General features: G+C 37.6%; 1 protein-coding gene across 1 annotated transcript in view; it reads right to left on the bottom strand.

The window, feature by feature from the left end:
• LOC110171456 (CUB and sushi domain-containing protein 3-like) overlaps window positions 1-23,611 on the bottom strand; it is a 188,561-nt gene that overhangs the window by 75,701 nt on the left and 89,249 nt on the right. The window contains exons 30-35 of the mRNA XM_020937169.2: window positions 22,444-22,631; window positions 21,754-21,948; window positions 18,291-18,407; window positions 5,004-5,117; window positions 4,692-4,787; window positions 3,767-3,970 (exon numbers count right to left, since the gene is read on the bottom strand). Coding sequence (XP_020792828.1) covers window positions 3,767-3,970; window positions 4,692-4,787; window positions 5,004-5,117; window positions 18,291-18,407; window positions 21,754-21,948; window positions 22,444-22,631 — 914 coding nt within the window. The remainder of the gene's footprint in view (window positions 1-3,766; window positions 3,971-4,691; window positions 4,788-5,003; window positions 5,118-18,290; window positions 18,408-21,753; window positions 21,949-22,443; window positions 22,632-23,611) is intronic.

Below are 23,611 nucleotides of genomic sequence, written 5' to 3'. Positions count from 1 at the left end.
CATGCACAGAAACACCTAGGCGATCTGGAAATCAAACCCAGAACCTTCTTGATGTGAGGCATGAGTGCTAGATCCTCAGCAACTATGCCATCAAACAGAAGAGATTTAGCAGATAATGCTGACTGAAAAACAGGAGGCAGAGCTGGAGATAGCAGAGCTTGAGATATTAGGGTTTGCAATGGGAGTAATGAGTGACTGCTTATGTTGAACATGTTGGAGACAGACACAGGAAAGGAACTGCAAATTTGCAATACAGGTAAAAGAGATGAGACAAAATAAAACAAAAAAAGATTCAAACATAATTTGAGTGAGAAAGTATTCAGTTGAAATTGAGGCATTGTGTAGGCTAGGAAGTTTTAAATGCCCTTTATAAACTATAACCTTTCGATTTGCTTTGTTTATAGTGACAAAATAAATGATGTACGTATAACTGACCCGTAAGGAGCCACCCCCACAAGGCGTCTGACCCGGGATCAGCTCTGTTGGTCGGAGGAGATGGTGGACATGGCCTCAGTGCACTCCCACACACAGACACACACTCTTTAATTGGGCAAAGCAAGACTATATCCAAACAAAAATCCTCTGTTTCAAAACAAGCTCAGCGCGACACTGTTTACTTGTCGTCACCTCGGAAAATGTGAGTGCCAACTGTGTGGGTTTTCTCAGTGAGAATCTACTGTATATCACACCACACATGCATCATCCAGAATAGGTACATTTCCCTGAGCAAATGCTTGTCCGCGAAGCCCTCCAAGCAAACTCAGTAACACGTGAAGTATATTCTACTTAGAAAACCAAGTCCAGACAACTACTAAATCTTTGTTATTTAATAAATGCTGCCTTATATATTTCAGTAAGGTATGTTAATATTGCTGATTATGTTTTACGCTGTAGTAAAAAAGGAATGAAGGAAGTTAGGACTAATGGCAGTAGAAGTCATTTGTAGAGGTAGTATCTCAAGAGTTTCTCAACCTTCATCCAATAAAATTCAAAGTTAAACAGAGCTATAATTTGCCCACATTACTAAACACACAGATCATTAAGTAATACCTTGTTGTCTGTATGCCCTTTATGCAAAATTATGTCTAACAGCCTGTCCCATGACCACCAGCTATAAACAAAGACTATGAAGACCTTAGAAAGTGCAAAACAAATACATATACAATTGTCGTTGCAGGTGTTGAACAGTTTTATCTAACTAAACCTCACTACATTCACTAACATTGTAAGCGGCAGTACTTTGATGTGAATAGTTTAACCAGTTGAACCACTGCTGCTTCATAAGCCTACCCATTTAGAAGATTATTTCAGACAATTTAAAATTACTTCAGCAATTACACAAGAAATATTGTTACTTCATGAAAAAGATAAACAATGCACACTCCAATTCATATCCAGTCAAGAAGTAAATTATGCAAGCATCCGTCCGGGCAAACTATTTGTACGGAAAGTGCTGCACAGTTATTCTAAACATTATGCAACCATTCAGCCTACACTAATTAAATCACAATACGATGTTCAGTACTAACGATTTAATTCATTTGTCTTTGCCAATCATACAAAACAACTATGTGCAGGTATTTCAGACGTAAGCAGTGTGTAATGGCGACAACCCCTGTAAACAAGACTTGGGTAATTGAGCATAGTGTTTTTGTGGAAAGTGCCATAAAACTATATATATCCATTATTCTGGAGCACTGCACACAGCCTCTGGGAGAGAGAGATGCTGCAGCCAGATTGAATCTCCAGATAAGAATCACTGTGTTTAAAATGGGAGTGCGCGTGCCACTTCTATTCCCTCAACACTTGGCAGTAAACTCACATGAACCCTGAATTTGTTGTTTGGCATGGGTCCTGGCTTCCCATAGATCTTTTCTTGCAGCTCCTGTACTCCTTTATCTTCTCGAGTTAGACAGGTGGGAGTCGATGTGACACTAAGTTTATGACCTTTGAATAACAGTGTAGGCAATCTAGTCACGCATACTAATAAATAGCATATACTTTTATAAATCACAAGCCACTTGTTCACTACTGCTCTTGGTTTCTTTTGGTCATTTTTATAGAAAAATTTCCATAGACCAAAAAAAAAAAAAACCCCCAAAAAAACCACAAGCATTGTAGTTTTCACAGTAACTTCAGGCTAATCTTGAACTAAAATGTTTACTTTTCCCACATATTACGCATATTGTGCTTTTCTTGTACTTCCTATATGCGTAGATCATGTTTCATGTTTTTAAATTTTGTTCATGGTAAACAGCAACATTAATATAAAATGTCTTAATAAAATAAATTGATTCAAACGGCAGAACTAAGAGGCCCCACCCCTCATAGAGGAATTTTACCAAAGCAAGTGGGGTATTTTTATTTATTTATTATTTATTTATTTCAATAAGGAAAAAACTCATTACTCAAACATGCATGAATCAATAAGAAGACAACTGTGAGTAAGCTAATGATGAGGGAAAACCATTTAAACATGATTAAAAGCTCATAAAAGTCGAGTTTGCATAATAATGTCTCATTTGAGGACAATAGCTTCGTTATGACTAAATATGACTTTGTGGCTGTACATAGATGTTTCCTATATCCTCTTCTTGATCTACCTTTGCTATATGGGACTCTGTGTGACACTTGTTCACCCCCTGGAATTACTGCACCATGTAAACGCAGCCATGCATTAAAATGTAAAGTGTGGATTTTTCATAAATATTCATGCATATTCAATGTACATATGGTTGCCAAAAACCATGTAAAATGATGAGATGATTCTGTGAGCAGATGGCACACATATAAATGATTCAGGGGCTTTTTTTTTTTTAACTAGGTGGGATCTGTTGTGGTTTGGTGTGCTACAACATAAACAGAGGGAGGTGAGGTGGTCCGGAGAGGCTTTGTAGGAAAACCAGTGTATCTCAGAAAGTAGAGCAGATGAAAAACACGTAAAAATTCAGGTGGCAGATGGAGCATGTAATGGTCTGAAAAAAGTAGGGTAATTTTTAGTGCCACATCATACGCTGTAGATTGTTTATAAGGTTCTGTGCAAATGTATGAAAAGCAATTTGGTACTTACAATCTGCTATGAGCTACTTTGAATTGCGTCTTTGTCGTAACATTATAGTAGTATAATAAGTATAATTATCATAATAATGACTCTTCAGTCCATGTTTTTCCTATAGTAGTCCTGACCAAGCAGGTCAAGATCTGGGGATGGGTCCAGTCATGGCACTGTGGCACCCATTGCTCCTGACTGGTTGCTTTAGCAGTATTGAAGGATGAGTCAAATGCAGAGAACATAGGCTTACTTAACCTAACAATGCCTATCCCCTGTAGCTCATCATGTAGCCATTTTACCTACAGGAGAACTGCTATTGGTTTTATGCCCCATTCTCTTGCTGATACATTTATAGTTTATGCAAGCGTGGGAAAAACTTTGCAATCACAGTTATCATTTATGTTCTTTTTTTTTTTTTTTTTTTTCATTTTCTGTAAAATTATAAGCAACACACTATAAGTACCTGCATATAGTAAACACACTTCTATGCTAATATAATGTGCACCTGCTTCATCATTCTAAGACTGTTTCCTGTATTACTCATTCAAGGGGCAAAATGAAGTGAAATGCATAAATCTACATACAAAGACAAAACACAAAAGACAGACATTAGTGAAGCTTCTGAAAGAGGCAGAATAAACAGGCAACGGATGCACCTGCTCCTTCTTGTTAGTGCGTGTGTGTGTTAGAGTGGTGTGGCTGGAGGAGGCTCACCAACACACGTGGGCACTGTGCCATTCCACTGGGCCAGAGCATTGGGCACGGCCTCACACCTGATGGCAGTGGCTCCATGCAGCGTGTAGCCTGGATTACACTCAAAGAGCACCGCCATGCCCGTGCCAAAGTCGTTCCCGATCCGCTTCCCAAACCGCGGTTCGGGCACCGAGCTGCACTGTGTGGAACTGGTCCTGGGGACAGCTGCAGGGGGAGAGGAGAAGAAGAGTGTGTGAGGAGAGATAAAGAGCAGAGGTACAAAGACTACTATGAGAAAAGGAAACTGGTTCATTTAATAGAGGTCCAACTGCCTGGCCAAAACAGATTTATGCCCTAACCATCTCTGCTGAAGTCAAATGATAAAAATAACACAACTCTAAGAACTATCCTCCAGTGTGCCATAGACTTTCATAGTTACTTTCATTAGTTATTATTCCTCCAAAGGCTGTGTCTGTTCTGTGTACAAAATTTCTTTATTTTGTATGGGCTATTGCGCATCTTAGAGGCAAGGTAGCTGGTTAGATTCACGGGCAGTGAGGGAGATCTGAATATAATAAAAACAGAAACTTGTATTCTTTGGAGAAATATATCAGGTGAAATGCCTATGTTCCTGTCTTTCACTTTTTGTGTGATACTTGAACCTCAGCCAGGACATTTTGGTATTTAGTATTTCTAAAGATTGTAAAAATATTGTCAGATTGGATTAGTCAGAATTCCTACTAACCAAATATACTGAGATATTAATTTGAATTATTATCAACCACCCCTACTTCAACCTCAGTTTTAGCTTTTATCTTCACTGCGTAATGAATTAACTAATTCGCTAAAAAATGAAGGGCAGAATGGAGTTTTGTTTTTTTTTACTTTCAGTGTGAACAGTTAATAAACAACACATTCATTTAGTGGTCATATTTCCCAAACTTACCTTGGTAGACAAAATGAAATCCTTTTGCAGTTTCACTTCCATTTGCAGAAAATTTTAGTGTTATTTTATTTCCTGAACTTAAAGGTAATGTCTCGCCTGTGGATGAGAAAAAAGAGAAAATGTTAATGTAAGGTTCTGACTCCAGGGACACTATTGAATGTTAGGTGTATTGTGTTGCACTAAAGGCATCCTATCTTTGTATACATTCATTACCATCTCATAGTATCCTTAAAAGTCTGTATCTCTGCCCCAGTCTAAAAATACCCACTGCTTTTGGCATTAAAGCTGAAGGTTACGCAGTAAAGCTTTTACCTGAGTGAGATCCGTAGATAGAGGATAGAAGGGCAGAGTCTGTGGAGGAGCCATCATAGATCTCCACCACATCAGTTGTCAAGGTCTGGAAAAACACAAACTGTCCAAACAGCACTGCAAGAGAAAGAAACAAAAATGGTAAAAAGAGGTCCAATATTAATGCTTTATTGTCTAAATACTGACACTATAAAAGTATTACATTCTGGAGTCAAGAGTACATTTAAATAATATGTTTTGCACCAGAAAGTCTTATAATAATCCTTCAAAGCTGTTAATTATGAGTTATGAATTATGAATTATGGCTACTGCATTGTGACATTGTAACACGTGTTGTGAATAATGAAAATTTAACTGAATCCCACTAATCACAGTATATGGACCAATAAAAACTACAGCAGTTCTGTGGTTTCTTTTTATTATTGCATGGAAACAAGTTCGTCTGTTGAGGGGAAAAAAAGTGAGCAGCAGCATTTTTCAGTGGGGAGTAAGAACAGTTTACCCAGTTTTTAAATTTTAATTGAGATCGAGATTCAGTCATGTCTATTTTAGTTGAAGAAACTGGATTATTTCTGTGTTGAATGGTACTCATTAAAAGTCTGTCCTGTTTATGTCCATCATTAGTGAAAGCCATTTTTATTTAGTTTCTGAAAAGGAATCTAAACTAAAATTGAGATTGATCAATGTGGGGGAACAAATTTGATTTATATCGCCCAGTCCTAATTTATTGTAATGGCATTTTCAGATAACCTATATACCCTTAACACGTAGAAAAAACTCAAACCAAATCAGTATTTTGAAATAATGGAAGATTATCAACACTAAATCAACCACGATTTATCAGTCCAATATATAACTGACATATGTGAAGACAGTGGAATGATGATGTGTGTCTAGACTTTGACCTTTAAATTGATTAAGCCACCTCTGACTAATGACACAGCATGAGGGATCAGCTACGGGATCACAAAATCTTATCTTGACTACAGAGCAATGGGACAACTACACAGAGCTTATGATAATGAACTGGGGATTATTTTAAATACTGAGAGCATGAATATTTCCAATTAAACATTCTTGATGATATCGCTGTGTGCACATCCTTGAAAATAATGTGATCTTCCATTGTGTGTACAGAGAGAGATACGGTCTACTGGATCCTGAGAAGACCTGGGACTGAGGCTTGTTACATACAGTACAACGTGTGTATATTAAGAATGACACAAAACATTGTATTTGAGAGCCTTGTGCGGAATCATCCTGACATCCTTTGTGCATTTTCATCCGCTTTGAGAAGACACAGAACTAAACCAATCAGCGTTTATTTTTGCATACCAAAGCATAAGCTGTCCTGGTTGTTAAGGCTTACAATGGAGCGAAAATAAGCGTTTGAGAACAACTGCCAAAGTATTCGTATGAAGTCATTGATTCCAACTACCTACTTTTCTATTTTCCGCCTGTTACTTCCATCATCCATCCACCATCAATCCACTCTTTGCACTGACAGAAAGAGCAGATATTTGAAGAACTCACAGAGAAACTTCTTCTTACTTCAGAGTTATTTAGTTATATAAAATTGGCATGTCTCGCCATTGTCCTGGTTTAGGATTGATTTAGCTTCAATCCAATCCACACATTTCATAAACAAAACAGTTTCGAAAATGCAAACAATACAATGTGAATATAAAATAAAATTCTATTTATCTCCACTAGTCCTTGTTATGACAATAAAATTAGTCAAATCAAATAAGAGCAAAAATACCAATCGATAAAAAGTAAAAAAACATAAAATTAGAGGACCACACAACTCACGCAGTTAGTGCCTGGCTCCACCACGCGCACATTTTGACCTATGCATGCATATGCGTAAAACTGTAACTTTTGGATGCATAACTTTTAGAAGGCATTAAAAGTGAATGAGGGTGGCTCCACGGCATGCGATAGGCGAGCATAGGGAGCAGCACGTTCTGCATGCATAGATTTCAGAAAATAGGAGCCATCCTATTGAGAGCATGCATCTGTTGTATTTATATATTTACCATCAGCACAGTGTGTTCCTGGGGCAGTTCTATATCGTTTTAAAGAGCCCAGGAAATCCTAGTGTTTACTGTGGTCAGCCTGTACAGACGGTAACTACAAGCCTATTCAGCTGGTTAGTTTCACTGTAGTCTTGTTACAAGTGGCTAAACACGCCCAGCCAAGTTTGATCGCCTTTGCATTGACGCGTGACTGTGGTTTCGCCAGGTTATGCACGTAAATGCTGGTGCGTGAAGTGTGGCCAGGTCCTTAAAAGCCAGAGAATAAAAGTAGGTCTTGAAGTTGCCTTGTGTAACTTTTCTGGTGGAGAGGGCAACAAATGCTTGTCTTCATGGAGATGTTATTGTCTGGAATGTTTACAGTATGGCATTAAACCTGTCTATCATCGTGGAGACCAAATCAGGCCAAGACTAGGTCAAATCTGTGTAGGGGCAACCACGCTCACAGTCAGAATACTTGTTTTTCTAGGAATTTTTGAGCTGTAAAACCACCTGTAATTTAATCAATCTAAGGTAATAATTATGGGTAAAGTATTAATTAATGTCATTCCAGGCAAAGCAATGGTATATCCATAGAAACAATCAGGTGACAGACCCCCATCTAAAAAAACTACACAGTGCACCTTCAAGACAAGACTTAAAACACTCCACTGTAGGGGTTGTTCCAGAGTTTAGGGCCAGCATGATGAATATGGTGGCATTTTTCACTTCTTAAACTATATTATCCATCAAAAACATCTAATTCAGACTACAAACAAACTGTAATGTTGGCTTAGTAGAAGTAGGACATTCATAAACAAGTTTACGTAAATCAAAGTATTTGGCTTGTCATGGTGCTGCATTCATAACCCCACAACATAATCCACCTGAAACCCTCCAAGAATGTGAAAACCCCTAACAGACGCAAGCGCTAAAGGTAAAATATAGCGGCATATGTTGGTCCTTCTGGCAATGAATTATGTAGAAGCTATCTGTCATCTTGCCTCTGTAGCCGTGTGGATCGTCTCTGGCAGGTCGCCTCACAGTTTAGCACAATGAGACCATTATATCCACAACAACTAAGAAGGAAGGTCTCCAAATGACTCCTGGAGCCACTAGAGGCAGCGTTGCACTGTTTCCCGTGAGATTACACTTGTGACTGAGTACAAATGCCCAACCAGGTGTCACCACAAAAGAGATGGAGCGCTCAGAAAGGAAGCAATGTTTGTATGTTTCCATAATGAGATAACCATGTAACCTTTTGTTTGACACCAGACTCGACATACAAACTAGAAACTGCAAATACACAGACTAGAAGAGAAAACAATGCAATCCAGTGAGCAGAAGGTGTAGTCACAGACAACGGAGCCTCTTTATCTGTGAAGACGTGAGGACGCCTATGGCACAAGCCGATGTGGAATAAGAGATGGTTTTACCCCGAGGGACTGCTCACTGCTGGAGTATTAGCATACCAACACAGGGCTCTACAGTGCAGCGGCGTTCATTGTGCCTCTAATCCAAAGGCAGCCAACCATGACACCAATCTGCTCCTTTGCTGTAATCACGTCCAGATATTAAGTCAATAAATCATGGTAAACTTGTTGCCTAATTTATGCAGGACTGTGATGAATATTTTGTCCTCTGGGTCTCGTGGCAGTAATGTAATGCACTGCATATGAACAATGGGCAACATTATTATGCCACCATCTTAACCTTGATTTATTCCAAAATATAAAGAGATGCTCTTTACACACTCAGAGACAGTGGTTTAAGTACTGAGCAGGTATCTCTGCTCATGATGCCTGCAGGACTAACACTGTGAAATATAACTTAATATAATTCATGTTCATTTGATATGAATAGATTTTTACATCTCCTTAAAAAAAGTTGTTTTCAAGATACAATAATGTATTTTTATAGGAGAAATTGTTGTCTTCCACATTTCTTTAAGTGTTGAACAGAGGAGAAGGAAGCCATTCTTTACCTCTTTCTAACTCAGTACACACATTTCCTGCAGGTATTTGTCTCCCCGCTCACAGTGAGAAAACCCCACTCTAAAGGTGCTCAATTGGGCTGTGATTGGTGTACAGAAGCAGAGGAAATTAAAATCACTGTCATGTTCCTGCTTTGGACAATGGAGTGTTTTGTGACAAGAATAAAAAGACTTGTTATCCTGCTGCTGGTGATATCGACTGTAGAAGGAAACGAGGAAGCAAGACAATGACGCACACCTGGGCAGCTGCAAATGTCTACAATAGGTGTTTTTAAAAATCATACACAGCATTTGTAATACAGTATATAACAGTAGCATTATCCAAATGCTAAAATATCAGGCTCTATTTTGAGATAAAAACACTTGATAATCAATACAAGTTTTGAAAGCACAATGATCATGAAATACACTTATTTTAGACAATAGAATGTAATTTTCAACACTAAATAATAGAAGAGCTTAATATTACCATTGGGTCTTATATAAGTTCTAATAAAGACCATCCCAAACATTTTTTGAAAGGTCCAATGTTGTCCTATTCCTAGGTACTAGAATAGCAGTTATGTACTGGACCTTTTTTCTGGTGAGTATTTGGTTTTGATACAAGATTTAGTATTCATTAGTATCTGACTGTGCATTGTTTTGAAAACCCACAATGTGCGGTGACCAAAAATGTTTGATAAATAGTTCAAACACAATCACGAGCTTGAGATGATGTGTAATTGGGCTGTCCAGACTAGAGCAAATACAGTAAATTTGTACTTCACTTAAATATCAACAAAACCTACATCTAATGCCTAACAGACAAAAACTATACTACACTTTTTTGGAGAAAAGAAAGAAAAATACAGTCCCAGTTCCATGACAAATATGCAAACCTAAACATGTGTATCTAATTAGAGAAAGTAATTTCCTGTAATGTGAATAACTCAAGTTTAAATTAACAACAGTTGCAAAGCTGGATTCAATATGGTTGACTTGTTTCTCAATTTGTCACTCTGAAGTTCACTTTAAGCTCTCACCCTTGTTCTTTATCATGAGACTGTGGGGCCAGAGTCCTCTCCCTGTCACAACAAGGGCATGTGCAGATAGGATCACCACAATAATGCCCCGAAGAAAAATGTCATAATCCCTGGACAGGCTCTATCTCTGTCGCTTCACAGCATTCCATTCTGCTGCTGTACCATGAATAAACAAATGGTGCATCACAAGGAGACCACTGGTGGAAGCACTGGCCATGAACTCAACGAAATGTCTGATCTGACCAATGCCTCGGACTTCAATCAAACTTTATGCCATCTACTTCGCAGTTCACAGGCTTTAATAAGGAACACCTTAAAAGGCACCATATGCACTTGCGTTGCTTTGATCAAATTCAACCCTTTCTTTCTGCTACTTTTCATATTATAAGGACACACAGGTGCTTGGTTAAGGTCCTGGAATAGAACATGGGACATATTATGAACAGTTCATAATAATGTACCTTGTTCTGTGTATCAGTTTTTTTTTTTTCAATTTTGAAAGTTATATAAAATGAAAACAAATTAGACAAAAAATTAAGACTCCCTCAACCAACCCCTTTCTCTACAGAAAATTACACAAAAACAACCGGGTAAACAAACATTAACTGTCAGTCAAGTCCAGCCCTGTCAAGATGTTCAAAAAAGGTGCCCATGTCTGTTCAATGTCCAGTCGTTTCCCCTTACAGAGTGGAGAATTTTTACCATTTTCAAACTGTGAAAATAGGATTTTTGTTCATTTTACATTATTGCCCTTATCCCGGCATTGGTCCAAACTCATTGCAAATTTTTAATGCATTTCAATCCATATTATTGCCCTATATTCCAGAGTATAAAACCCTTCACACCCACCATGGCAGGACATCTGGCAAATAAATTGTGTAATCACAGCATGACTAGTTAGCTTTGCCAACTCCTGACAAAAAAGAAATCAAATGTTATTATGTGACATCTTTAAAAAATTTACATTCACATTTACTTTTTTTTTTTTAAATAATGGGAAAATCTCTTATAGCTTAAAGCAGCATTTACTGATTCCACATGTGTTGTCACTGTTGTTTTACATGCACACATGTATTCAGATCCATTGTTATGACATCTTAAAATGCATCATGCTATATCAAGAAAACTGTCTTATATACAGAGCTCATTTTCCATAGACATATGAAATCCATGTGATGGTTTGATAACCATCAAATACTTTTACAGTTTGCCGTAAATCAGCTAAGCACACATACTATCCGTAGATCATATTATACTGTGAATGGTGTTATGAATAAACTACCATGAAACAGCATTGCTCAGAATAGCAATAACATAACTGGTATCTGATCTCAAACCACTACAAAAGCTACACGTGCCTCAGGGCTGAACGTAGGCACGATAAGGCACAGCGCTGGGGTTTACAAAAGGTAAGCAAAATGGCAGCATATGTTTGTCCTTCTGCTGATGAATAATAGACGAGGAGCCTGTCATCTTTGCTCTGGTGCGGTCAGGCCTTCAGAGCTCTGACGGCAAACAGAAGCTTCATTTACTCAGGCAGGCGCACTGAATGACAGGGGCGCTGCCATATATTTTTAATGACCATAATCAACGGGCAATACCATCACATCTGTATGGCAAACAGTGTGGCTGTACCTTGGCACGCACTGTGTTTAGTCCATTAAGATTTGAGCTATAGTCCATCATGGTTATTACTGGACTGGTCACAATACAGGCCAGAAAACGAATGGAGCATAATTAGTACTTTATAGGCCTGTCACGATAACAAATTTGGAAGCACGATACATTGCTATAGAGGAATATTGTGATAAGGATAATACTGAAACAAGATAATACCAGTAAACCATTTTTTACATAAACAGTATCAGTAAAAAGCCTGAGCTGCAACCAGTGAATGGAAGAATGAACAGATAATTAGACATATAATTTGTTTATTCTACTCTACAGCTCAAATCTTATATTACTACATAAAAAAACACTATTGCAAAGAAAAAGTACCCATAACAATAAATACTGAGCCCCAAAATATATTGTTTCAGCGTTTGAGCAATAAGTCAATAATGTAATTACTGTGACAGGCCTAATTATATAAGATGTATATTGTCCTAGCTTTCATCTAGTTGCTAACAGTTGAGAAACTACATTACAAAAACCTTTTCTCTGTGTTGCTTTTGTAAACTTACATTTATGTTTGTCATTCAAACATTGGTTTTACTTTTTTTACTATTTGGAATAAAAGCACATACAGAGTTAAAGTTGACAGTTTCCCCTCTACTTCCTAGATATTACTGACCTCCTTGGAGCGTTAATGGAATTAAACTGATCTATCTTGTATATATTTAATTACAAGTGGTTTTATGGCTCAGAAATAACTTCAAAAACAGGCTTTCTTGAGTGAGGTCACCTCTACACAGATCTGACCTGTAACTTGAGTTGGCAACGTCACCTGCTTGTCTCCATAAAACATATTCATCCAGATATGTTTAAGGCCATGCCCTGCGAAATTCCATGCAAAGCATTAACTTAATTAATTTGTATGGAGACAAGTAGATGGCTGATGCTCCAGCACAAAAGTTGCGTGTTTAACTAATAAATGAACTCTTTTTAGTTTTGTCTTGCATATGTTTGCCTTATACTTGATATATTTGGTGTGTATGGCACATCCCTTACCAACATTTTTTTTAACTTACATGACTACATAAAAAAAAGTCAAGCCAGGAAAACTGGACATTGCCATTTTCTCCAGATGATTGCTTTGACCATTCGCATCGTTCTCTTGTACCTCACCCCTTTATCACTGATTATCACTGGTGGAAGCCTACTTTCATTTGATTACTCATGCGCTGTACCTTATGCAATCCCATAGATGTATTTCTGCAGTCTGTCAGGGCTTCTGTCCCGCCTCCTGTCCCATACTGTAGCTTGTTTCATCTGTCAAACACTTTCTTGTGCCAAAGGAAAATGTCATGTGTCTCTTATTTAACCTATAGTTTTAATGTCACCCTATACAATAGATAGTCTGATTAGGTTAATCTGATATAGATATTCTTGTGCTCCTGTGCAAGGCACTTTATTTCCCATAGAGACTATTTATTACAATTTATTTAACCAGGTGAAAACCCCATTGAGATTGAAATCTCTTTTTCAAGGATAACCTGGGCCAAAGTGAAACTGCAGCACACATCATGAAAAAAACATTTTCACATTGACACTAAAATAGAAGCAGAATAAATTATTTTCAAAGGACTACATTTAAAAGGACTACACACTTAATAGCCATTGCCACAAGAGGGACATCAGGTTTAACAACTTGCCAGACTTGTATCTGCATGGATGCTGTTAATTTTTCCATAATTAATGCAGGGTAATATGTGTTCTATTCAGAGGCACACAAATTTCACACATTTTATATAGACTACCATATGTGACTAGGCTATAGAAAATGTCAGATATCACAGATGCTGTATAACTAGGAAATAAATAGCTTGAATGCAATTTAGCTAACCCGTAGAGGCTAATTCAACCCGCCCTTCACTCATTAGCCTGGAAGCTAGGTCCCCACAGCTGATCCAAGTTTGTAATGGAGGTTTGCAATCTCCCAGCAGCAACAGAGAAACATGTTGGAAAAACTAATTGGAAGAATGAGAGAAGGAATAAGCATTAGGGAACACAGTGCAAACAAACGCTGTAGGCAAAGTACTAACTTGACTAATTCAAACTAAAGCATGTGTTGTTCCATAACGAATCTCACTCAACTGAGTATAAGTAAGTAGAAGACTATATATGATCACTAACAAGACCTTGGGCTAAAGAGCACCTCATATATACAGTACAATACAAAGGGTATGACAAAGCAATTACAGCGCATGAAAATATATGTTATAAAAATGTCTACTGGAAATGACAATATGGCAAGAAAAAAGTTTTACAGTAAAAACTTTAGGTCTGCTGGAATACAATATACATGTTTCTAGCTGGAGCTTGAGGCAGAATATATTGCATTAGACTTCAAACCATCACGATGCTATGGAAGTTCATTATGTGTATGCAAAATAAACAAGATGAAAAATGGAGTGGCAGAATGAAGTCCTGAAGAAAACACCACACACTGATGAACCCAATATATTTCTGCCAGAAGGGACTGGTATTAAACACCTTTCTTTCATTTTCACACAAGAGCTGGAACAAAACAGGCTGCACCACAATGGGCAAAGTTAATTTCTCCATAGTATTGTACAGTAATTTGTCAATGCCATTGATACAGCAGTAGCAGATCAAGCCTTTTCAAACTATAGCTTTATCAATCAGATGTTGATCCACATAGGACCATTTACAAGCTCACAACCCAGTGTACTCTTGTCAGTCCCAAGCCTGAATAAATTCAAAGTGCTGCATTAAAAACACCAACAAACATATGCCAAGTTAATCGTTACTTGTTCAGAGAGTGTAAAACTTAATTGGTATAAATGTTCAGGAAAGACTGTGGAAAAATTTACTTTTAGTTATTGTATTATAAGTAAAATAAATCTGATGTGTTTAAAATGTACTATTGGCATTCAAGACATTTTAAGAGCTTCACTGAATTTACTGTGGTCAGTTAGTGTTAATACTGAACTAAATTGTAGCAGAAATCATCTACATATCTGGCCATCTGACATTATAATAACCTCTGTATCCTTTTTGCCAGTGATACAATGCGTATCTTATGGCTAATGGTACACAGAAGACACACAGACTCTACTTGAAGCAATAAGAATTTTCAATTACCTGCATACGAGGCACTGAAATGTGATTCTCCTCTCACTATAGTATACCTACAGGCGGGATACTGATCCCAACCTGCTCTTTGCAAGAGCACTTATTTTTTATAGGTTTTAAAAGTTTTGCCAAATTACTTATTGTGTTTGATAGCTTTAAAGATGTTTAACAAAGACTTTCTACCACATGACAACATGTTTGTAACAAAGTATTCTGTTAACTAGACGGTCCTTGTGGTGAAATTGTGATATCTTTACGTTTACATAAGTTCATTATGATGTACTTGTAGTTTTCTTCTATTTACTGTATACTTACTTTGGAGTGACATTCCACAGCAAGTGGGAGTACTCTCAATAGCAATATAATTAACAATAAAGATAGTAACAAAAGTTCCATTTGAAAAAGTTACAATAATAACTAGTGCTGTCATGTGATAAAAAAAATTGAGAGATTAATTAATTATGATCTGTAATTAATTAATCTAATTAATCTCATTTTAATCTCACCTAAAAATTGCTGAGAAAAGCCTTCAATTTGAGGTATTTTCATTTAAATTCATTATTACATTATTGTGGCAGATCAAAAGACTGATATAGAACAAAAAAAAAGTGACTTTATAAAGTCATTTATTGTTTAACAAATCTCTCCAAATTGTCTGTTGAGCCCAAGTCTCCATGAATAAGAAACTGTTTGCTGTAAAGTAGCAAAGACGAGGAAATCTGAACATAATAACTTTTGTCTACTTAAAGACAATAAAAAGTCCAGTCTTTCCTTAACCATATTAAAAATATTATTGATAGAGAAATGCTTTAGATATGAGATCACTGGTTTTAGTCCTTGTTTTAGTCCTGGTTTAGACCTGCTTTAGTACTAGTTTAGTCCTAGTTTAGTCCTGGAATGGATTAATCCTGTTTTAGTCCTGGTGTTAGTTCTGGTTTAGACCTGGTTTAGACCTGGTTTTAGTTTTGGTTTTAGTTCTGGTTTAGTCCTGGTTTAGTCCTGGACTGGATTAGTCCTGGTTTTAGTCTTGGTGTTAGTTCTGGTTTAGAGGTGCACAGGAGGAAGCGCGGTTTACGCAGCGTACGCGAGAAAACACGATCCACACGAGGCGCACGGGAGCACGTCGGTGTCCGCACAGTAACTACGGAAGGAAACGTGGTCCGCGCGTTCTCAGGTTAATGACGATGATGAAGGTGTGTGTGTGTGTTTGTGTGTGTTTGTTTGTGTTTGTGTGTGTTTGTGTGCGTGTCCCCTCATGTGGCAGGTCACTATAGGACAGTAGTGCAGACATCATGAGTCTATGCAGGTTGTTTTCACCAGTGACATTTAAGTTGTAGGCGATTTTATATTTGTTATTTTCTTTTAGATTTCACGTCGGGAGAATAATTTCCAAGACACGAATGCGTTTTTACCTGTGCACTGCTGACTCTGTTCTACTGGCTCTTCGACCTCGTCCATTGTGAAAAAAAATGTATAAATGTGTTTTTTTTTATGTGTGTTGTTGGGACAACAACACATAAAAACAGGTTTTATAATAAAGAAACTCACATACAGAAACACTAAAGTTAGAGATTAAAAATGAGATTAACGCGATTAAAAAACATAACGCGCTAAATATGACTGTAATTAATTAATCGCAATTAACGCGATAATTTGACACCCCTAATAATAATACATTAGCAGTTTTTTGTGGTATAAGCCCCCATAGGCTGTAGGTATAATCAGTTATAAGTGTGATAATAGCAGATTTTTAATTCCATGTCTTTAATAATTGTAGCTATAATAATTGCTGTTCTGTAGACTTTTGGGTAAGTACAGATTTTTCCCATCTCAGCAGCAGTATTATTATTGCAAATGCTAGATACAGTATGAGCTATGAATCCCGGTGCCTTTGTTAGCCCTCCTCTTAACATTTCCCTCAGCCATGCCCCTGCACTTGTGTTGTTCATCAGCGCTGCCTCCTCTCTCCTGAGTCCATCCACACAGAGCCAGGTGGGAATGCAGCTCGCTTACCTCCACACTCCATTAAGCTTCACAGGCAGTTGAAGCGAGAGGGGCGCCGCTATCTCTCTATGCAATATTTATTAAAAACCTGTGGTCTCTCTGGATTTTTCTAACAGTGGGACATGGCAACCGAGGATGTAAGGTGCCACCTAGATCATAACACTGCAGTTTAATCTACGCACGAGTTTACAAAAAGCTAACTCTTGCTTTTTTCAATCCAACATTTTTTGAAATACAAACTTGGAAAACCAGGCAGAGGCGCTTCAAGGTCTTGCACAGATTGTTGCTGAATTATGTATAGGATAAACTGAAGGATCATGCATTTGTTTGCTTCATATATTTCTCCTAGAACTCTGCAGCCTGACCTTCCTCTCTATTATCTATGGTGCACAATATTTTTCATGTAACTGCAACCAATTTCTGTTTACCTTTCCTTCTTTGCCACAAGGTAAGCAAACCATTATCAATTCTGATTAAGGTCCAAATGTACTGTAAAAACAATGATAACAACTAACATTTAACACAATGTCCTTTTCAACGTTTTTCACCTAAAAACCTAAATAAGAATGACTTTTCAGACATGCAAGATAAACAGTACTGTACGCTACTCCTACACAGGTTTGAAGAAGGTATCATTCTAAATAAAGAGTTAATTAGCAAAATAATTAAGTGCTATTTAAAAAGTAGCATTGTAATTTACCGTCTGTGCAGAAGCTTTCAATTACAAAATCGGTTTTAGCCCAAGAAATATATTAAACTACTCCTTCTTTAAAAATTCAATTAACCTTTAGTTTAACTGATATTACAGCGTGAAATATCAAAAAGAAAACATCTTTTAAACATTTTGTACAAAATGCTGGGGTATGTTAATGCATATGAACTGCCACGGCAAATAAGATTACGTGCCTGTAATTTCTGATGAGGAAGAAATTAGAAGGAACAGATAATTAAACTTAATTAATTATTCTTAAGTTATTTCCCGTGTGGATCAATAAAGTTTGTCAAATTAAGTCTAATGTTATTAATTTTTTTTTTACTAAAAACTTACAATATGTATTTAGATTAGAGCATTAATTTAAACTTTACAAATTCATATGCAACTATAAGCACATGGCATTTCCTGCAATCTTAAAAGCTTAAAAATTTACAATAAATCGAGTGACAGCCTTGCGTTTAACTTCGCTCTGACTTTCTCTAACCATCAAACAAGCCCATTCAAAGAAAACAGCGATGTATGAAACACAAATTAGGACCCAACACCAGATGAATAATGTATGTCTCCAGTCTTTGTTTGGCAGTGCTCCCTCACCTAAAAACCTCGGCTCCATCTTTTATCTACATCATTAACAGTAAAAACACCAAACATGTATATCGCAAAGCTGTCCCAATTTATGATCCATTTTATTTCCACCACTACTCTGCTGTTCGCTGCAACAGAACAGTGGACAAGTAATTACAGTCTAAAAACCAATTTGAAATAATGCTTGATTGGGCTTACCGAAATCTCCCGGGACAAAAATGTCATAGACACAGGACTGCCCCCTGGTGTAATTGTGGGGGTAATTTGGGGACAGCACCGTTCCTTCTGACCCAGTGAAATGTCCTCCACACGGGGCTGTAGGGAGAGAAACATAGCATATAGTTAACAAACAGGAGCTGACCAGGTTAAAGGATACCTGGGGAAATAGGGCAGAAATACAATCAGCAAAGCCATTAAAAGTGGCACTAATGCAGGTGTAAGCAGTTCTTCGCACATCAGATAAAGTGACCTTTACACTGTACACTCCAGGCTTTTTAACATGTTAGATACTCACAGGAATATACTATATACAGCAATGTTAAACAATAGAACTCTATTAGGAACTGGAAAGTCAATGTGACACAAATGAACTGTGGGTAATATATAAACACAGCTTTCGAAAAGGGAGGGGGCACACAACCAAAATGGTCATTACCTAATTTGATAAAGTCAACCTTGCCTAGATCCACACCATTTATTTTTAATGAAATTGAATATCATGATCGATATGAGCCGTTGAAGGAAGCCAGCAGAGATGACATTGTTAGCGTGTAAAACATGTTAAGCTAAATGGATACAGCACCATCTCTAATCAAAACCACACACATATTATTTTCCATCTTTTAGAGTCTACATGCGCCATGGTCACAGCATGGGCTGACAGTCACTCGGTGAGTGGGTTCATTAATATAAACAGAGCTTTGTCCTGCACCTGCGTTGTGGCTCAGTGTCCTATCTTAAGCTGATAATGATGTACCTAATTTGTCAAGAGGCCTCACTAATGCAGTAGCCTCAGACACTGTGGACCAAGCCATCAGGTGGGGGAGCCTCCACTGTAAACAAACACGTACTCATTTGTCGAAGAAGAAATATATAAAGAAAAAAGGATCTGCCAGCAGCTGCTCTCAACTCCCCATGGCCCTCACAATGCACATGTCACTGTTGTTACGCTAAGACATGCGAGACAACGGGGAACAACATGCACTTAGGCGTTAAGGCACAAAGATGACTCAGCAGTTTATCAGTGTTAGCCTGAGCGCAGAAGAGGGCAAACATATGGGAAGCATGAAGCAGAACCAATGTGGGTGTTTGACAATTGAGTCAGTTTATGAAAAACAGGCACATTTAAATAAATTTGAATATGAAAAAAGTGCCCTTACTGACGTGAAACGCTTACAAATTTGCTCCAGTGTGAAAACGCTGCCAATTAATGGTTTTATTAGGGATGGATGAGTGATATATCATTCCAATATGTAATATATCAAAGGATTTTCCAACATATTTGATTCTAAACTGCCCCAGTCTCTGAGCGCCCATGTGTCATCCTGAGTTTGTCCAAAATGTATCAGATTTGTATTTTTGAACAGACTAATGAATAATAAATAATAAATGAAAAATATGTCTGTTACATATAGATTATTTTTTCAAATGAAATGTTAATGTGTTAATGTTAAGATAACATTTCGGGGCTTTACTATGGATTTAAAATCATAATATCGTTAGCGACCATCCCTAGTTATTCTAAAAATATGTGTATGCATCAGGTCTCACTGCCCAAATATGTACAATACATTTGAAACAGTGATTTGTGACACTTGTTGCACTGTTATTTCCATTACCCACTTTCAATACTGAACACTGCAGACTGGGAACAGCTCGCTAATGCTGACCCACTTATCATAACACAATTTTGTCAATCTTACTCAAGTACTTAAACTAACCATTTTCCAGCTTCTATCACAATGACTGTCAAAATGTTGCCTGACATATTCCCAATCTAACCATTAACTGGTTTGTCCATGAAGAGAGGGGGAAACAACACAACAATCTATAACAGGCCAATAATAGATAATACTGTAGATGGGGGGAGTTGCAGGGTGTAGTCACTAATATATGAAATGATCGGGTTCAACAGTTTGTGATTTGTAACTTTCAGATAATTCTTATGTGAATATTGTGTAATGAATAGAGTTTGGGATTGAACTTCAAGAATTATGTTACTGGTCAGATTATCAAGCATCCATACAGCTTCATTAGCAAAAACAATATGACAAAATAATAAAATAAACTGTTGTTGGGTCACTACTGGTCAATACATTTATCACACCATAGCGTCAGAATGAGTTTAGTATTTAGCATCTTACAATCTCTATTGGTTTCAACATTAGGCAAATTGAAAATTCAATGTGACAACTTCATTCCAATTTCTATGAGATATAAAATGGTCTCTTGCCTCCTTTCAGGTATTGTGGCATCTTCCCATTTTAGAACAGGAATTCCCTAATAACCGTTTAAAACCGTTTATCATAAAAGCCCTCTAAATGTAAGATACATGGTACCATAATGCAGATATTTTCAACAACTTTTTGCTCTGAGGATGACTAATCTACTCTGACCACTATTTAAATTAAAGGTAATATAAATGAGCAGAAGTTGGCCATATGTAGTGACAGCTGAAACGATTAGGTGCAGACTTTATACAGTGAACTCATCAGCACATTTTGGGTCTCTAAGTGAAGGTACTAAATGAGGAGTTGCTGATGGTCCAGTTAGTAAAACACTGAACCCCAGAGCTGTTTGCGTGACTTACTCAGGTGCCAACTGTAAAAGTAATGAACAGCTCCCCTGGTGTGAGGGAGGAGGTGCCCCTGTTACCTTATCTCTCTGAAATCAGGCCTGAATCCTAATGCAGTGTAGGCAGATGAGGTTCATGGAGGATGTCAAAATAATGTACAAAGTTCTGTTTTTCTGTTTATAAGTCATTTCTTATTGTTTACTCTTGTAATGAGATGTTATTTGGATATGTATGACAGTTACAATTTCTAAGTGGAAATTGGTAGGTTTCAGATCGCATCACAACATGGTAGAGTAGGGCTAATTTAGAAAAAAATATATATATATATATATATGCGCAATTAATGTTTAAATAGTAGGGTTCTGATAAAAAGACAGATTTTAAACTAACTTTTGAGAGACAGAAAACTGAACTGTTGCTTTTCATAGCATGTTTGTAGGGGTGTAGACTACACAGTTACTACATACTAGTACATAAAATGATACCTCGCCTGGTCCTTCCTGTTGCCACCTACTATAGTTTTCCTGGACTAGTCAAGTGAATAGCCCAGGGACAGAGGGACAGAGAATCATACCACAACCCTCAGAGAAGTGTCAGACCCTCTTAACCTCAGCAAATGCTCGGCATCTATTTCTGTCAATTCCAGGAAACTAAATTATTGTCCTACAGTGACACAGAGAATGTAGCAGTGTTTGTTCCACAGCACAAAATTACATGTTTCTCCACTCTTGCATTCAGGTTGAGAAAGAAAACCAAGCAGAGGCAGTTATACACAGCAGTGTCCTGGTATCACATTCTATCAAATATTGACCCAAACAGCTGGAGCAGAGTGCATGCAGCCGCGTTATCGCCGAAGTCGTCTCTCACCTTGACAGCTGGGCTTTGCTCTGTCCCACTCAGGTCTCTTGCTGTTGCCCATCACACATGTCAGAGTGGAGTAGCCCTGCAGCTGGTAGCCCGCCTCACAGTGAAATGTCACCATGGATCCCAGCTTGTAGTCAGTGCCCATTCGGGTGCCGTTCATCACATTCCCTGGATCAAAACAGGCCTCCCGCAGCTTGGCTGTCAATCAAAAAAGGACAAAGGGATCGGAAGTGTGGCGACAGTCCAAGATTAGAGGGCTTTCCTAATTAGTCTGAATGCTATATGGAGCTATGCGTATGGATTGCATAACATTGTGATTAAAGAAATGTCTACTACAGAGCTATAATAGGATTAAAGTCTTCTTTAATCAAGATAACAAAGAGAGCAGCATGAATTACGAAACACTGTGTAGGGTTTTCCATGTCATTCAATTCCCATTAGGGGCCAGTGGCTCTAGGAGCCTATTTCATGAGCCTAACAAGGACATACCCTTTGCAAAGTTATTAACCAAAAGGCTGACACACATTTATGGCACTCAGGGTTGTTTTAGTGCGCATATCATGTTAATTTAGACTTGAGTATATTTGAATTGAAAAAAAGTGAAATTTGAAACCTAAATAGTTAATGTTGTGGTGTTTTGTGCAAAAGTCTAAACCCCAAAGTAAAGTCAGTGAAAGCAGAAGTTGTCAGTACCTTTGTATTCTAAGTGAAAGCCAGTGTAGCTCACAGACCCATCACTACGAAAGGCCAAGTACATGAAGTTAGAAGTACTCTCTATCTTCTCGGGAAGTTTGCTATCTTGAAAGCTGCCAATCAGGTGAGTTGTGCTGTCTGGGCCATCGTAGATATATAAGAAGTCGTAGTTGGGCTCAATACTGAAACTGAAACAAAAAACAAGATAAAACAATAATTATTTTCTCAAGAATTGTACAGCTCATATGGGCATTCTAAATGTGGGTGACGCCATTGTGCTAGAAGTGTATCTTGCCAGGCAATTTGTTTTGCATCTTCTGATAAAAAAGATATTTCTCCCAAGAGGTGAGTGAAGATTAAATTGTTGTGACATTGTGGTGGCACAAAATCTTCCCAGACGACGCAGGCGATGCAGTGTGAAAAGATCGCTTCATAATGTTGCGCTGTATATCAAATCACATGGAGCAATGAGAGAGCAGGGCAGCATTTGTTTCCTAAATAATGAGTTAGGTTTATGACAAAAATGTAAATAGCTGGAAAATAATTGCGTTTGAGTTGGATGGAGGGACCTTCAATTTTGAATCGTAACATCATGCCTTCATTTGGTGTTCCCGTGAGCAGGAGCTGATTTGTGCTGACGAGAAGATGAGATGTGTTTGGAAGGACAACTTCACAAAGAAACTTTCTAAATTCAGACACCAACAGAACAAACTATTTGTATATATTTTCAACCTATTTTGAGTTGTAGTTAATTTGATATTAAATAGAATTAAATAGTCCCATTTTCATACTTGTATGAATAAATGTTTATACATGCAGAAAGTGTAATAAACACATTTTTGTGTTTCATAATCCTATAAATCATAAATATTTTGGCATGTATTTTACCATGTAATATTTCGTCAGACTTGCATGTGATTTGCTGTTTCCCTATCTCCCAGCACACCTGGTCTAAAGCCCAGGCCCACTGCCTTACACACATGACCAGTGCTGAGGCTGGTTCCACCACAGAAAACAGCTGTTCCAGCCACAAAACAGGAGTCTCAGAGGATTCACTGAGAAAAAAACTGTGTATGAACTCCCCAAGGATTTAGTTGTATCTAGCAAATTATTCTTGTGCACGTAATACATGTAAAAAAAAAAAAAAAAAAAAAAAACACAGCTCATA

The sequence above is a fragment of the Boleophthalmus pectinirostris genome, unplaced genomic scaffold, assembly GCF_026225935.1.
Source record: "Boleophthalmus pectinirostris isolate CB_2022bp ecotype Guang Dong unplaced genomic scaffold, ASM2622593v1 HiC_scaffold_6, whole genome shotgun sequence".
Lineage (NCBI taxonomy): Eukaryota > Metazoa > Chordata > Actinopteri > Gobiiformes > Gobiidae > Boleophthalmus > Boleophthalmus pectinirostris.
This window is presented reverse-complemented; position numbering and strand designations above follow the sequence as displayed.